General features: G+C 48.6%; 1 protein-coding gene across 1 annotated transcript in view; it reads left to right on the top strand.

Annotated features, from left to right (window-relative positions):
- The window catches only part of LOC309584137 (uncharacterized protein), a gene marked incomplete at both ends in the record, with an annotated part of 143,092 nt that overhangs the window by 77,399 nt on the left and 51,346 nt on the right, over positions 1 to 14,347 (top strand). The window contains 7 exon segments of the mRNA XM_082300078.1: positions 5,516 to 5,569; positions 6,592 to 6,645; positions 6,827 to 6,880; positions 7,528 to 7,635; positions 8,184 to 8,237; positions 9,650 to 9,703; positions 12,208 to 12,335. Of these exon segments, the coding sequence (XP_082156204.1) occupies positions 5,516 to 5,569; positions 6,592 to 6,645; positions 6,827 to 6,880; positions 7,528 to 7,635; positions 8,184 to 8,237; positions 9,650 to 9,703; positions 12,208 to 12,335 (506 nt within the window).

The raw sequence follows: 14,347 nt of genomic DNA, 5'->3' as shown, positions 1-14,347 counted from the left end.
ATTGGGATTTTTGGGGGTTTGGGGGATTTTTGGGGGGGAAAATGGGGATTTTGGGGGTTTTTTTGGGATTCTGGGAGGAAAAGTTGGGATTCTGGGGGGAAAAATTGGGGATTTTGGGTTTTTTTGGAGATTTGGGGGGGAAAGTTGGGATTTTAGGGGGAAAAATGGGGATTTTGGGGGTTTTTTTTGGAGATTCGGGGGGGGAAGTTGGGATTTTTGGGGGAAAAATGGGGATTTTGGGGGTTTTTTTGGAGATTCGGGGGGGAAGTTGGGATTTTAGGGGGAAAAATGGGGATTTTTGGGGTTTTTTTTGGGATTCTGGGAGGGAAAGTTGGGATTTTAGGGGGAAAAATGGGGATTTTTGGGGGGTTTGGGGGATTTTTGGGGGGGGAAATGGGGATTTTGGGGTTTTTTTTGGAGATTCGGGGGGGGAAGTTGGGATTTTAGGGGGGAAAATTGGGATTTTTGGGGGTTTTTTTGGGATTCTGGGAGGAAAAGTTGGGATTTTAGGGGGAAAAATGGGGATTTTGGGGTTTTTTTGGGAGATTCGGGGGGGGAAGTTGGGATTTTAGGGGGAAAAATGGGGATTTTTGGGGGTTTTTTTGGGATTCTGGGGGGGAAAGTTGGGATTTTAGGGGGAAAAGTTGGGATTTTTGGGGTTTTTTTTGGGATTCTGGGAGGAAAAGTTGGGATTTTGGGGGGAAAAATTGGGGATTTTGGGTTTTTTTGGAGATTTGGGGGGGGAAAGTTGGGATTTTAGGGGGGAAAATGGGGATTTTGGGGTTTTTTTGGAGATTTGGTGGGGAAAGTTGGGATTTTAGGGGGAAAAATGGGGATTTTTGGGGGTTTTTTTGGAGATTCGGGGGGGAAAGTTGGGATTTTAGGGGGAAAAATGGGGATTTTTGGGGTTTTTTTTGGGATCCTGGGAGGAAAAGTTGGGATTTTAGGGGGAAAAATGGGGATTTTTGGGGGTTTTTTTGGAGATTTGGGGGGGGAAGTTGGGATTTTAGGGGGGAAAAGTTGGGATTTTTGGGGGGTTTGGAGGATTTTTGGGGGGAAAAATTGGGATTTTTGGGGGTTTTTTTGGGATTCTGGGAGGGAAAGTTGGGGATTTTGGGTTTTTTTGAAGATTTGGGGGGGAAAGTTGGGATTTTAGGGGGGAAAATGGGGATTTTTGGGGGTTTGGGGGATTTTAGGGGGAAAAATTGGGATTTTTGGGGGTTTTTTTTGGGATCCTGGGAGGAAAAGTTGGGATTCTGGGGGGAAAAATTGGGGATTATGGGGATTTTTGGGGGTTTGGGGGATTTTAGGGGGAAAAATTGGGATTTTTGGGGGTTTTTTTTGGAGATTCGGGGGGGGAAGTTGGGATTTTAGGGGGAAAAATTGGGATTTTTGGGGTTTTTTTTGGGATTCTGGGGGGGAAAGTTGGGATTTTGGGGGGAAAAATTGGGGATTTTGGGTTTTTTTTGAGATTTGGGGGGGGAAGTTGGGATTTTAGGGGGAAAAATGGGGATTTTTGGGGTTTTTTTGGGATTCTGGGAGGGAAAGTTGGGATTTTAGGGGGAAAAATGGGGATTTTTGGGGGGTTTGGGGGATTTTTTGGGGGGGAAATGGGGATTTTGGGGGTTTTTTTGGAGATTCGGGGGGGAAGTTGGGATTTTAGGGGGAAAAATTGGGATTTTTGGGGTTTTTTTGGGATTCTGGGAGGGAAAGTTGGGATTTTAGGGGGAAAAATGGGGATTTTTGGGGGTTTGGGGGATTCGGGGGGGGAAAGTTGGGATTTTAGGGGGAAAAATTGGGATTTTGGGTTTTTTTGGAGATTCGGGGGGGGAAGTTGGGATTTTAGGGGGAAAAATTGGGATTTTTGGGGGTTTGGGGGATTTTTGGGGGGGAAAATGGGGATTTTGGGGGTTTTTTTGGGATTCTGGGAGGAAAAGTTGGGATTCTGGGGGGAAAAATTGGGGATTTTGGGTTTTTTTGGAGATTTGGGGGGGAAAGTTGGGATTTTAGGGGGAAAAATGGGGATTTTGGGGGTTTTTTTTGGAGATTCGGGGGGGGAAGTTGGGATTTTTGGGGGAAAAATGGGGATTTTGGGGGTTTTTTTGGAGATTCGGGGGGGAAGTTGGGATTTTAGGGGGAAAAATGGGGATTTTTGGGGTTTTTTTTGGGATTCTGGGAGGGAAAGTTGGGATTTTAGGGGGAAAAATGGGGATTTTTGGGGGGTTTGGGGGATTTTTGGGGGGGGAAATGGGGATTTTGGGGTTTTTTTTGGAGATTCGGGGGGGGAAGTTGGGATTTTAGGGGGGAAAATTGGGATTTTTGGGGGTTTTTTTGGGATTCTGGGAGGAAAAGTTGGGATTTTAGGGGGAAAAATGGGGATTTTGGGGTTTTTTTGGGAGATTCGGGGGGGGAAGTTGGGATTTTAGGGGGAAAAATGGGGATTTTTGGGGGTTTTTTTGGGATTCTGGGGGGGAAAGTTGGGATTTTAGGGGGAAAAGTTGGGATTTTTGGGGGTTTTTTTGGGATTCTGGGAGGGAAAGTTGGGGATTTTGGGTTTTTTTGAAGATTTGGGGGGGAAAGTTGGGATTTTAGGGGGGAAAATGGGGATTTTTGGGGGTTTGGGGGATTTTAGGGGGAAAAATTGGGATTTTTGGGGGTTTTTTTTGGGATCCTGGGAGGAAAAGTTGGGATTCTGGGGGGAAAAATTGGGGATTATGGGGATTTTGGGGGGTTTGGGGGATTTTAGGGGGAAAAATTGGGATTTTTGGGGGTTTTTTTTGGAGATTCGGGGGGGGAAGTTGGGATTTTAGGGGGAAAAATTGGGATTTTTGGGGTTTTTTTTGGGATTCTGGGGGGGAAAGTTGGGATTTTGGGGGGAAAAATTGGGGATTTTGGGTTTTTTTTGAGATTTGGGGGGGGAAGTTGGGATTTTAGGGGGAAAAATGGGGATTTTTGGGGTTTTTTTGGGATTCTGGGAGGGAAAGTTGGGATTTTAGGGGGAAAAATGGGGATTTTTGGGGGGTTTGGGGGATTTTTTGGGGGGGAAATGGGGATTTTGGGGGTTTTTTTGGAGATTCGGGGGGGAAGTTGGGATTTTAGGGGGAAAAATTGGGATTTTTGGGGTTTTTTTGGGATTCTGGGAGGGAAAGTTGGGATTTTAGGGGGAAAAATGGGGATTTTTGGGGGTTTGGGGGATTCGGGGGGGGAAAGTTGGGATTTTAGGGGGAAAAATTGGGATTTTGGGTTTTTTTGGAGATTCGGGGGGGGAAGTTGGGATTTTAGGGGGAAAAATTGGGATTTTTGGGGGTTTGGGGGATTTTTGGGGGGGAAAATGGGGATTTTGGGGGTTTTTTTGGGATTCTGGGAGGAAAAGTTGGGATTCTGGGGGGAAAAATTGGGGATTTTGGGTTTTTTTGGAGATTTGGGGGGGAAAGTTGGGATTTTAGGGGGAAAAATGGGGATTTTGGGGGTTTTTTTTGGAGATTCGGGGGGGGAAGTTGGGATTTTTGGGGGAAAAATGGGGATTTTGGGGTTTTTTTTGGAGATTCGGGGGGGGAAGTTGGGATTTTGGGGGGAAAAATGGGGATTTTGGGGGTTTTTTTTGGAGATTCGGGGGGGGAAGTTGGGATTTTAGGGGGAAAAATGGGGATTTTTGGGGGTTTTTTTGGAGATTCGGGGGGGGAAGTTGGGATTTTAGGGGGAAAAATTGGGATTTTTGGGGGGTTTGGAGGATTTTTGGGGGGGGAAGTTGGGATTTTAGGGGGAAAAATGGGGATTTTTGGGGTTTTTTTGGGGTTCTGGGAGGGAAAGTTGGGATTTTAGGGGGAAAAGTTGGGATTTTGGGGGGTTTGGGGATTTTTGGGGGGAAAAATGGGGATTTTGGGGTTTTTTTTGGAGATTTGGGGGGGGAAGTTGGGATTTTAGGGGGGAAAAATGGGGATTTTGGGGGTTTTTTTGGAGATTCGGGGGGGAAGTTGGGATTTTAGGGGGAAAAATGGGGATTTTTGGGGTTTTTTTTGGGATTCTGGGAGGAAAAGTTGGGATTTTAGGGGGAAAAGTTGGGATTTTGGGGGGTTTGGAGGATTTTTGGGGGGGAAAGTTGGGATTTTAGGGGGAAAAATGGGGATTTTTGGGGTTTTTTTTGGAGATTTGGGGGGGAAGTTGGGATTTTAGGGGGAAAAATTGGGATTTTGGGGGTTTGGGGGATTTTTGGGGGGAAAAATTGGGATTTTTGGGGGGTTTTTTTGGGATTCTGGGAGGGAAAGTTGGGGATTTTGGGTTTTTTTGAAGATTTGGGGGGGAAAGTTGGGATTTTAGGGGGGAAAATGGGGATTTTTGGGGGTTTGGGGGATTTTAGGGGGAAAAATTGGGATTTTTGGGGGGTTTTTTTGGGATCCTGGGAGGAAAAGTTGGGATTCTGGGGGGAAAAATTGGGGATTTTGGGTTTTTTTGGAGATTTGGGGGGGAAAGTTGGGATTTTAGGGGGAAAAATGGGGATTTTGGGGGTTTTTTTTGGAGATTCGGGGGGGGAAGTTGGGATTTTAGGGGGAAAAATGGGGATTTTGGGGGTTTTTTTGGAGATTCGGGGGGGAAGTTGGGATTTTAGGGGGAAAAATGGGGATTTTTGGGGTTTTTTTTGGGATTCTGGGAGGGAAAGTTGGGATTTTAGGGGGAAAAATGGGGATTTTTGGGGGGTTTGGGGGATTTTTGGGGGGGGAAATGGGGATTTTGGGGTTTTTTTTGGAGATTCGGGGGGGGAAGTTGGGATTTTAGGGGGAAAAATTGGGATTTTTGGGGATTTTTTGGGATTCTGGGAGGAAAAGTTGGGATTTTAGGGGGGAAAATGGGGATTTTTGGGGGTTTGGGGGATTCGGGGGGGGAAAGTTGGGATTTTAGGGGGAAAAATTGGGATTTTTGGGGTTTTTTGGGGATTCTGGGAGGGAAAGTTGGGACTTTAGGGGGAAAAATGGGGATTTTTGGGGGTTTGGGGGATTCTGGGGGGGAAAGTTGGGATTTTAGGGGGAAAAATTGGGATTTTGGGTTTTTTTGGAGATTCGGGGGGGAAAGTTGGGATTTTAGGGGGAAAAATTGGGATTTTTGGGGGGGTTTGGGGAGGGAAAGTTCGGGGTTTGGGCTTTTTTTGGGGGATTCTGGGAGGAAAAGTTGGGATTTGGGGGGATTTGGGGAGGAAAAGTTGGAATTTTTGGGATTTGGGGGGGGAAAGTTGGGATTTTTGGGGTTTTTGGCGGGGAAAAGTTGGGATTTTGGGGTTCTTTGGGATTCTGGGAGGAAAACTTGGGATTTGGGGGTTTTTTTGGGAGGAAAAGTTGGTTTTTTGGGGGGTTTTTTTGGGATGCTGGGAGGAAAACTTGGGATTTGGGAGGTTTGGGTTGGAGAATTGGGGGGATTTTTGGGGATTTTGGGATTCAGGGGAGGTAGAATTCGGGAAATCTGGGATTGGGGGAATCCTGCCGGGATTTTGGGGGCGAATCCCGGGATTTTCGTGTTTCCACAGGGCCAGGACGGAGCCAAGGGCGAGCGGGGGGAGGACGGAGAGCCCGGGGAGCCGGTGAGAGCCGGAATTCCCGGATTTCGGGGAGCCCCGGGGATCCCGATCCTCGGGAAATCTGGGATCCCGATCTTTGGGAATTTGGGATCCCGATCCTCGGGAATTTTGGGATCCCGATCTTCGGGAATTTTGGGATTTCCCTCAGTGGGAAATCTGGGATCCCGATCCTCGGGAATTTTGGGATCCTGATCTTCAGGAATTTTGGGATCCCAATCTTCAGGAATTTTGGGATCCTGATCTTTGGGAATTTGGGATCCCGATCCTCGGGAATTTTGGGATCCCAACCTTCAGGAATTTTGGGATCCTGATCTTCAGGAATTTTGGGATCCCAACCTTCAGGAATTTTGGGATCCTGATCTTTGGGAATTTTGGGATCCCGATCTTCAGGAATTTTGGGATCCTGATCTTTGGGAATTTGGGATCCCGATCTTTGGGAATTTTGAGATCCCGATCTTCGGGAATTTGGGATCCTGATCTTTGTGAATTTGGGATGTCAATCTTCGGGAATTTTGGGCTCCTGATCTTTGGGAATTTGGGATCCCGATCCTCGGGAATTTGGGATCCCGATCTTCGGGAATTTGGGATCCCGATCCTCGGGAATTTTGAGATCCCAACCTTCAGGAATTTGAGATCCCGATCTTCAGGAATTTGGGATCCTGATCTTTGGGAATTTGGGATCCCAATCCTCGGGAATTTTGGGATTTCCCTCAGTGGGAAATCTGGGATCCCGATCCTCGGGAATTTTGGGATCCCATTGATCGGGAATTTGGGATGTCAATCTTCGGGAATTTTGGGATCCTGATCTTCGGGAATTTTGGGATCTCATTGATTGGGAATGTTGGGATCCCAATCCTTGGGAATTTGGGATCCCAATCCCTGGGAATTTTGGAATCCCATTGATCAGGAATCCCGGGATCTCCCTCAGTGGGAATTCTGGGATCCCGACCCTCGGGAATTTTGGGATCCCGATCCTCGGGAATTCCGGGCTGGATCCCGATTTTCCGCCTCCTTTCCCTCCCCAGGGCTCTCCGGGCCCCACAGGCGAGAACGGCCCCGCCGGGCCCCTGGGCAAGAGGGTAAAATCCTGGAAAACCCTGGGAAATCCTGGGAAAAAACCCGGAAAATCCCGGAAAATCCCAGGAAATCCCGGGAAAATCCGGGAAAATCCCACCCCTCCCCCCCCCCCCCAAATCCCCTGATCCCGGCTCCTCCCCGATGCCGTTTTTCCCGATTTTTTTCCATGTTTTTTTCCCACAGGGTCCGGCCGGATCCCGCGGCCCCGAGGGGCGCCGGGGAGAGAAGGGAGCCAAGGTGGGTGAGCCCAGAATTCCAAGCGGGATTCCCAGAATTCCAGCCGGGATTCCTAAAATTCCCCCTGGAATCCCCACAATCCCTCCTGGAATTCCCAAAGTTCCCCCCGAATTCCCCAAATCCTCCCGGAATTCCCCAAACTCCCCCAGAATTCCCCAAATCCTCCTGGAGTTCCCCAAATTCCCCCAGGAATCCCCAAATTCCTCCTGGAATTCCCAAATTTCCCCCTGAATTCCCAAAACTCCTCCCGGAAGCCCCAAAATTCCCCCTGGAATCCCCAAGATCCTCCCAGAATTCCCCGAATTCCCCCAGAATTCCCAAAATTTCCTCCCAGAATTCCCCCCAAATCATCCTGGAATTCCCAACATTCCCCCGGAAACCCCAAAATTCTCCCCGGAATCCCCAAAATCCCTCCCAGAAGCCCCCAAATTCCCGCAGAATTCCCAAAATTTCCTCCCAGAATTCCCCCCAAATCATCCTGCAATTCCCCAAATTCCTCCCGGAATCCCCACAATTCCTCCTGGAAACCCCAAATTCCCCCAGAATTCCCCAAATTCCCGCCGGAAACCCCAAAATTCGCCCCGGAATCCCCAAAATCCCTCTCAGAAGCCCCAAAATTCCCCCTGGAATTCCCAAATTTCCCTCAGGGGGAGCCGGGAGCGGGTGGAGCTCCCGGGAAAACCGGAGCCGTGGGACCGCCGGGAACGGCCGGGAAATCGGGACCTGAGGGGCTCCGGGGGCTGCCGGGAGCTGTGGTGAGGCGGAATTCCCGAAAAGTCGGGCTCGGGAACCGGAATTGCGGCATCGGGATGGAAAAAGCCGGGATTGGGATCAAAAAATCGGGGGTTGGGACCAGAATTCTGGGATTTGGACCTGAAATCTGGGATTGGGAGTCAAATTCTGGGATCGGGAGGCAAAAACCTGGGAAATCTGGGATTGGGGGATGGGAAATCTGGGATTCGGAGCTGAATTCTGGGATTGGGACCCGAAATTCGGGATCGGGAGCAAAAATTGCGGGATTTGGGATCAAAAATCTGCGGGATTGGGATCAAAACCCCTGGGATTGGGAGCCAAAAATCTGGGATTGGGAACCCAAATTGCGGGATTGGGACGAAAATCGGTGGGATCGGGACCCGAAATCTGGGATTGGGAACCCGAATTGTGGGATTGGGACCGGAATTCTGGGACTGGGATCAAAAATTTGGGCTTGGGAGGCTGAAATCCCAGGATTTCACCCCAAATCCCCCTGAATTTTGGGGACACACCCCCCCCCCCCGCCCTTTTCCCTCTTTTTTTTTTTTAGGGAGAACAAGGAAAACCGGGAAGCCCCGGCCAGGCCGGACCCCCCGGACCGGTGGTGAGTGATCCCAAAAAAGGGCAATCCCAAAAAAAGAGGATCCCAAATTTCTCTCCATTCCGAAAAAAATTGGATCTCAAAAAATAGGAATTCCAAAAAAAAGGAGGAATCCCAAAAAAAGGGATCCGAAATTTATCCCCATTCCCAAAAAGATGGGATCCCAAAAAAACAGGAATTCCAAAGAACGGGATCCCAAAAAAAGGAATCCCAAAAAAATGGGGATCTCAAAAAAAAAGGGATCCCAGAAAAAACGGGAATTCCAAGGAATGGAATCCCAAAAAAATGGGGATCCCCAAAAAAAAAGGAATCCCAAAAAAAAGGGATCCCGAATTGATTCCCATTCCCAAAAAAAAATGGAATCCCCAAAAAACGGGAATTCCAAAGAATGAGATCCCAAAAAAAGGGAATCTCAAAGAAAAAGGAATCCCAAAAAAAAAAAAAAAAAGGAATTCCAAAAAAAAAGAGATCTCAAATTTGTCCCTGTTCCCCAAAAAAATGGAATCCCAAAAGAACGGGAATTCCAAAGAATGGGATCCCAAAAAAATGGGGATCCCAAAAAAAAGGAATCCCTCCAAAAAAAAGGAATCCCAAAAAAAAGGGATCCCAAATTAATTCCCATTCCCAAAAAAATGGAATCCCCAAAAAACCGGGAATCCCAAAGAATGGGATCCCAAAAAAAGGAATCCCCCCCAAAAAAAAGGAATCCCAAAAAAATTTATCCCCATTCCCCAAAAAAACGGAATCCCAAAAAAAAGGAGGATCCCAAAAAAAGGGAATCCCAAAAAAACGGGAATCCCAAAAAATGGGATCCCAAAAAAACGGGAATCCCAAAAAATGGGATCCCAAAAAAAGGAATCCCAAAAAAATGGAATCCCAAATTTATCCCCGTTCCCAAAAAAATGGGATCCCCAAAAAACGGGAATTCCAAAGAATGGGATCCCAAAAAAAGGAATCCCCCAAAAAATGGGGATCCCAAAAAAAAGAGATCCCAAATTTATCCCCATTCCCCCCAAAAAATGGATCCCAAAAAAAAGGAGGATCCCAAAAAAAGGATCCCAAAAAATGGAATCCAAAAAAAATGGGGATCCCAAAAAATTGGGATCCCAAATTTATCCCCGTTCCCAAAAAAATGGATCCCAAAAAAAAGGAGGATCCCAAAAAAAGGGAATCCCAAATTGATTCCCAAAAAAATGGAATCCCCAAAAAACGGGAATTCCAAAGAATGAGATCCCAAAGAAAGGGAATCTCAAAGAAAAAGGAATCCCCCCCAAAAAAAAGGAATCCCCAAAAAATGGGATCCCAAATTTATCCCCGTCCCCAAAAAAATGGAATCCCAAAAAAACGGGAATTCCAAAGAATGGGATCCCAAAAAAACGGGAATCCCGACCTGATTCCCATTCCCAAAATTCCAGGGCCCCCCCGGCCTCCCGGGGCTCAAGGGAGACACCGGAGCCAAGGGCGAGAAGGTGAGCGGGAAAATCTTCCCCAAATTCCCCAAAATCCCCAAATTTGGGCGCTTGGGAACCCCAAAGTCCCCTCGGAATTCCCCAAATCCCCTCGGAATTCCCCAAAATCCCCTCCGGAAACCCCAAATCCCCTCAGAATTCCCCAAAATTCCCTCGGAATTCCCCAAAATCCCCTCCAGAAACCCTAAAATTCCTCCCTGGAAATCTCCCAAATCTCCTCAGAATTCCCAAAATCTCCTCAGAATCCCCAAAATCCCCTCCAGAAACCCCAAAATCTCCTCAGAATTGCCCAAATCCCCTCGGAATTCCCAAATTCCCCTCCAGAAACCCCAAAATCCCCTCGGAATGCCCAAAATTCCTCCTGGAAACCCCAAAATCTCCTCAGAATTCCCCAAAATCCCCTCCAGAAACCCCAAAATCTCCTCAAAATTTCCCCAAATCCCCTCAGAATTCCCAAAATCCCCTCAGAATTCCCCAAAATCCCCTCAGAATTCCCCAAAATTCCCTCCAGAAACCCTAAAATTCCTCCTGGAAACCCCAAAATCTCCTCAGAATTCCCCAAAATCCCCTCCAGAAACCCCAAAATCTCCTCAGAATTGCCCAAATCCCCTCGGAATTCCCAAATTCCCCTCCAGAAACCCCAAAATCCCCTCGGAATGCCCAAAATTCCTCCTGGAAACCCCAAAATCTCCTCAGAATTCCCCAAAATCCCCTCCAGAAACCCCAAAATCTCCTCAAAATTTCCCCAAATCCCCTCAGAATTCCCAAAATCCCCTCAGAATTCCCCAAAATCCCCTCGGAATGCCCAAAATTCCCTCCAGAAACCCTAAAATTCCTCCTGGAAACCCCAAAATCTCCTCAGAATTCCCCAAAATCCCCTCCAGAAACCCCAAAATCTCCTCAGAATTGCCGAAATCCCCTCGGAATTCCCAAATTCCTCCCTGGAAACCCCAAAATCCCCTCGGAATGCCCAAAATTCCCTCCAGAAACCCTAAAATTCCTCCTGGAAACCCCAAAATCTCCTCAAAATTTTCCCCAAATCCCCTCAGAATTCCCCAAATCCCCTCAGAATTCCCAAAAATCCTCCTGGAAACCCCAAAATCCCCTCTGGAAACCCCAAAATCCCCCCTGGAATCGCCAAATCCCCTCCAGAAACCCCAAAATCCCCTTTTCTCCCCCCAAACTCCCCATTTCTCACCCCACTGCTCCCGTTTTGCCCAAAATCCCCTTTTTTCCCCCCACCACTCCCATTTTTCCCAAAATCCCCATTTTCCCCAAAATCCCCGTTTCTCACCCCAAACGCTCCCCTTTTTCCTGAAATCCCCATTTTTCCCAAACTCCCCATTTTGCCCGAAATCCCCTTTTTTTGCCCCAAACACTCCCATTTTTTCCCAAACTCCCCGTTTTTCCCAAACTCCCCGTTTTTCCTGAAATCCCCTTTTCTCACCCCAAAATCCCCGTTTTTCCCCAACTCCCCCGTTTTTCCTGAAATCCCCTTTTCTCACCCCAAAATCCCCATTTTTTCTGAAATCCCCGTTTCTCCCCCACCGCTCCCATTTTCCCCAAACTCCCCGTTTTTCCCAAAATCCCAATTTCTTGCCCCAAACCCTCCCATTTCTCCCGAACTCCCCGTTTTTCCCAAACTCCCCGTTTTTCCTGAAATCCCCTTTTCTCACCCCAAAATCCCCGTTTTTCCCCAACTCCCCCGTTTTTCCTGAAATCCCCTTTTCTCACCCCAAAATCCCCATTTTTTCTGAAATCCCCGTTTCTCCCCCACCGCTCCCATTTTCCCCAAACTCCCCGTTTTTCCCAAAATCCCAATTTCTTGCCCCAAACCCTCCCATTTCTCCCGAACTCCCCTTTTTTCCCCCCAAACTTCCCGTTTTTCCTGAAATCCCCTTTTCTCACCCCACTCCTCCCATTTTTCCCCAAATCACCGTTTTTCCCAAACTTCCCCATTTTCCCCCAAATCCCCGTTTTTCCCAAAATCCCCGGTTTTCCCCAAATCCCCTTTTTTCCTGAACTCCCCGTTTTGCCCAAAATCCCCGTTTTCCCCCCCAAACACTCCTGTTTCTCCCAAAATCCTCATTTTGCCTAAAATCCCCTTTTTTTCCCTCCTAAAATCCCCATTTTCCCCAAACTCCCCATTTTGCCCGAAATCCCCTTTTTCTACCCCAAACACTCCCATTTTCCCCAAACTCCCCGTTTTTCCCGAAATCCCCTTTTCTCACCCCAAAATCCCTGTTTTTCCCAAACTCCCCGTTTTTCCTGAAATCCCCGTTTCTCCCCCACCACTCCCATTTTCCCGAACTCCCCGTTTTTCCCAAAATCCCCTTTTCTCACCCCAAACGTTCCTGGTTTTCCCGAACTCCCCGTTTTTCCTGAACTCCCCGTTTTTCCCAAACTCCCCGTTTTTCCCAAACTCCCCTTTTCTCCCCCACCGCTCCCGTTTCTCCCGAATTCCCCCGTTTTTCCCAAAATCCCCGTTTTTCACCCCAAACCAGGGCCACCCGGGGCTGCTGGGGCTGCTGGGCCCCCCCGGGGAGCCGGGGGCCAAAGGGGAGCGGGGGCGGCCGGGACCCCCCGGGAGCGCCGGCCCCAAGGGGGACACGGTGAGAGAGGGGAAAAAAGGGCGGGAAAAAAGGGCGGGAAAAAAAGGGCGGGAAAAAAAAGGGGGGGAAAAAAGGCGGGAAAAAAAAGGGGGGGGGAAAAAGGGCGGGAAAAAAGGGCGGGAAAGGGGGGGAAAAAAGGGCGGGGAAAAGGGCGGGAAAAAAAAGGGGGGGAAAAAAGGGGAGGGAAAAAAAGGGAGGGGAAAAAAAGGGGGGGGAAAAAAAGGGGGGGGAAAGGGAGGGGAAAAAAGGGCGGGAAAAAAGGGCGGGAAAAAGGGAGGGGGAAAAAGTGGGAAAAAAAGGGAGGGAAAAAAAGGGCGGGAAAAAAGGGGCGGGAAAAAACTGCGGGGAAAAAAGAGCGGGAAAAAAGGGCGGGAAAATAGGGCGGGAAAAAAGGGAGGGAAAAAAAGGTGGGAAAAAAAGGGAGGGAAAAAAGGGGGGGAAAAAAAAGGGGGGGAAAAAAGGGCGGGAAAAAAACAGGGAGGGGAAAAGGGAGGGAAAAAGGGCGGGAAAAAAAAGGGCGGGAAAATAGGGCAGGAAAAAAGGGGGGGGAAAAAAAGGGCGGGAAAAAAGGGTGGGAAAAAAGGGCGGGAAAAAAAGGGTGGGAAAAAAGGGCGGGGAAAAGGGCGGGGAAAAAAGGGCGGGAAAAAAGGGCGGGGAAAAGGGCGGGAAAAAAGGGCGGGGAAAAGGGCGGGAAAAAAAGGGAGGGAAAAAAGGGCGGGGAAAAGGGCGGGAAAAAGGGCGGGAAAAAAAGGGGGGGAAGGGGCGGGAAAAAAGGGCGGGGAAAAAAAGGGGGGGAAAGGGGAGGGAAAAAAGGGCGGGGAAAAAGGGGGGGAAAAAACAGGGAGGGGAAAAGGGAGGGAAAAAAGGGGGGGAAAAAAGGGAGGGAAAAAAAGGGGAGGAAAAGGGAGGGAAAAAGGGGAGGGAAAAAAAGGTGAGAAAAAAAGGGAGGGAAAAAAGGGTGGGAAAAAAAGGGGGGGGGAAAGGGTGGGAAAAAAAAGGGGGGGAAAAAAGGGCGGGAAAAAAGGGAGGGAAAAAAAGGAGGGGGGGATAAAAGGGTGGGAAAAAGGTGTGGGAAAAAGGGCGGGAAAAAAAAGGGGGGGAAAAGGGAGGGAAAAAGGGCGGGAAAATAGGGTGGGAAAAAAGGGAGGGAAAAAAAGGTGGGGAAAAAACAGGGAGGGGAAAAAGGGCGGAAAAAAGGGAGGGAAGAAAGGAGGGGGAAAGGGAGGGAAAAAAAGGAGGGAAAAAGGGGAGGGAAAAAAAGGGCGGGAAAAAAGGGAGGGAAAAAAGGGAAGGAAAAAGAGGCAGGAAAAAAAGGGGCGGGAAAATGGCGGGAAAAAATGGCGGGAAAAAAGGGGGATGGGGGAAAAAGGGCGGGAAAAAAGGGAGGGAAAAAGGGCGGGAAAAAAGGGAGGGAAAAAGGGCGGGAAAAAAGGGAGGGAAAAAGGGCGGGAAAAGGGCAGGAAAAAAAGGGCGGGAAAGGGGCAATTTCGGGCAAAACCGGGAATTTGGGAGGAAAAAACGGGAATTTGGGATGGGGAAAATGGGGATTTGGGGGGAAAATGGGGATTCCGGGGGTGGGAAATTGGGATTTTGGGAGGAAAAAAATGGGGATTTGGGGGGAAAACCGGGGATTTTGGGGAAGAAAAACGGGATTTGGGAGGGAGAAAAATGGGATTTTGGGGGGATTTGGGGGGAAAATGAGGATTGGGAGGAAAAAAATGCGGATTTGGGGGAGAAAATGGGGATTTGGGGAGAGATTTAGGGGAAAAAACTGGGATTTTGGAGGGGATTGCGGGGGTAGGAAATTGGGATTTTGGGGGGGGGGGGGGAATGGGATGTTTTGGGGGCGAAAAAACGGAATTTGGGGGGGATTTAGTGGGGAAAAGTGGGAATTTCCGGAAAAATGGGATGGGGGAAATCGGGATTTGAGAGAGGAAAATGGGGATTTGGGGGGAAAAGGAGGATTTGGGAGTGGAAAATGGGATTTGGGGGGGGAAAAATCGGATTTTTGGCGAACAAAATGGGATTTGGG

The sequence above is a fragment of the Coloeus monedula genome (genome assembly GCF_965178545.1).
Source record: "Coloeus monedula genome assembly, chromosome: 36".
Taxonomy (NCBI): domain Eukaryota; kingdom Metazoa; phylum Chordata; class Aves; order Passeriformes; family Corvidae; genus Coloeus; species Coloeus monedula.
Note: the sequence above shows the minus strand (reverse complement) of the source record. Positions and strands in the feature narration are given on the sequence as shown.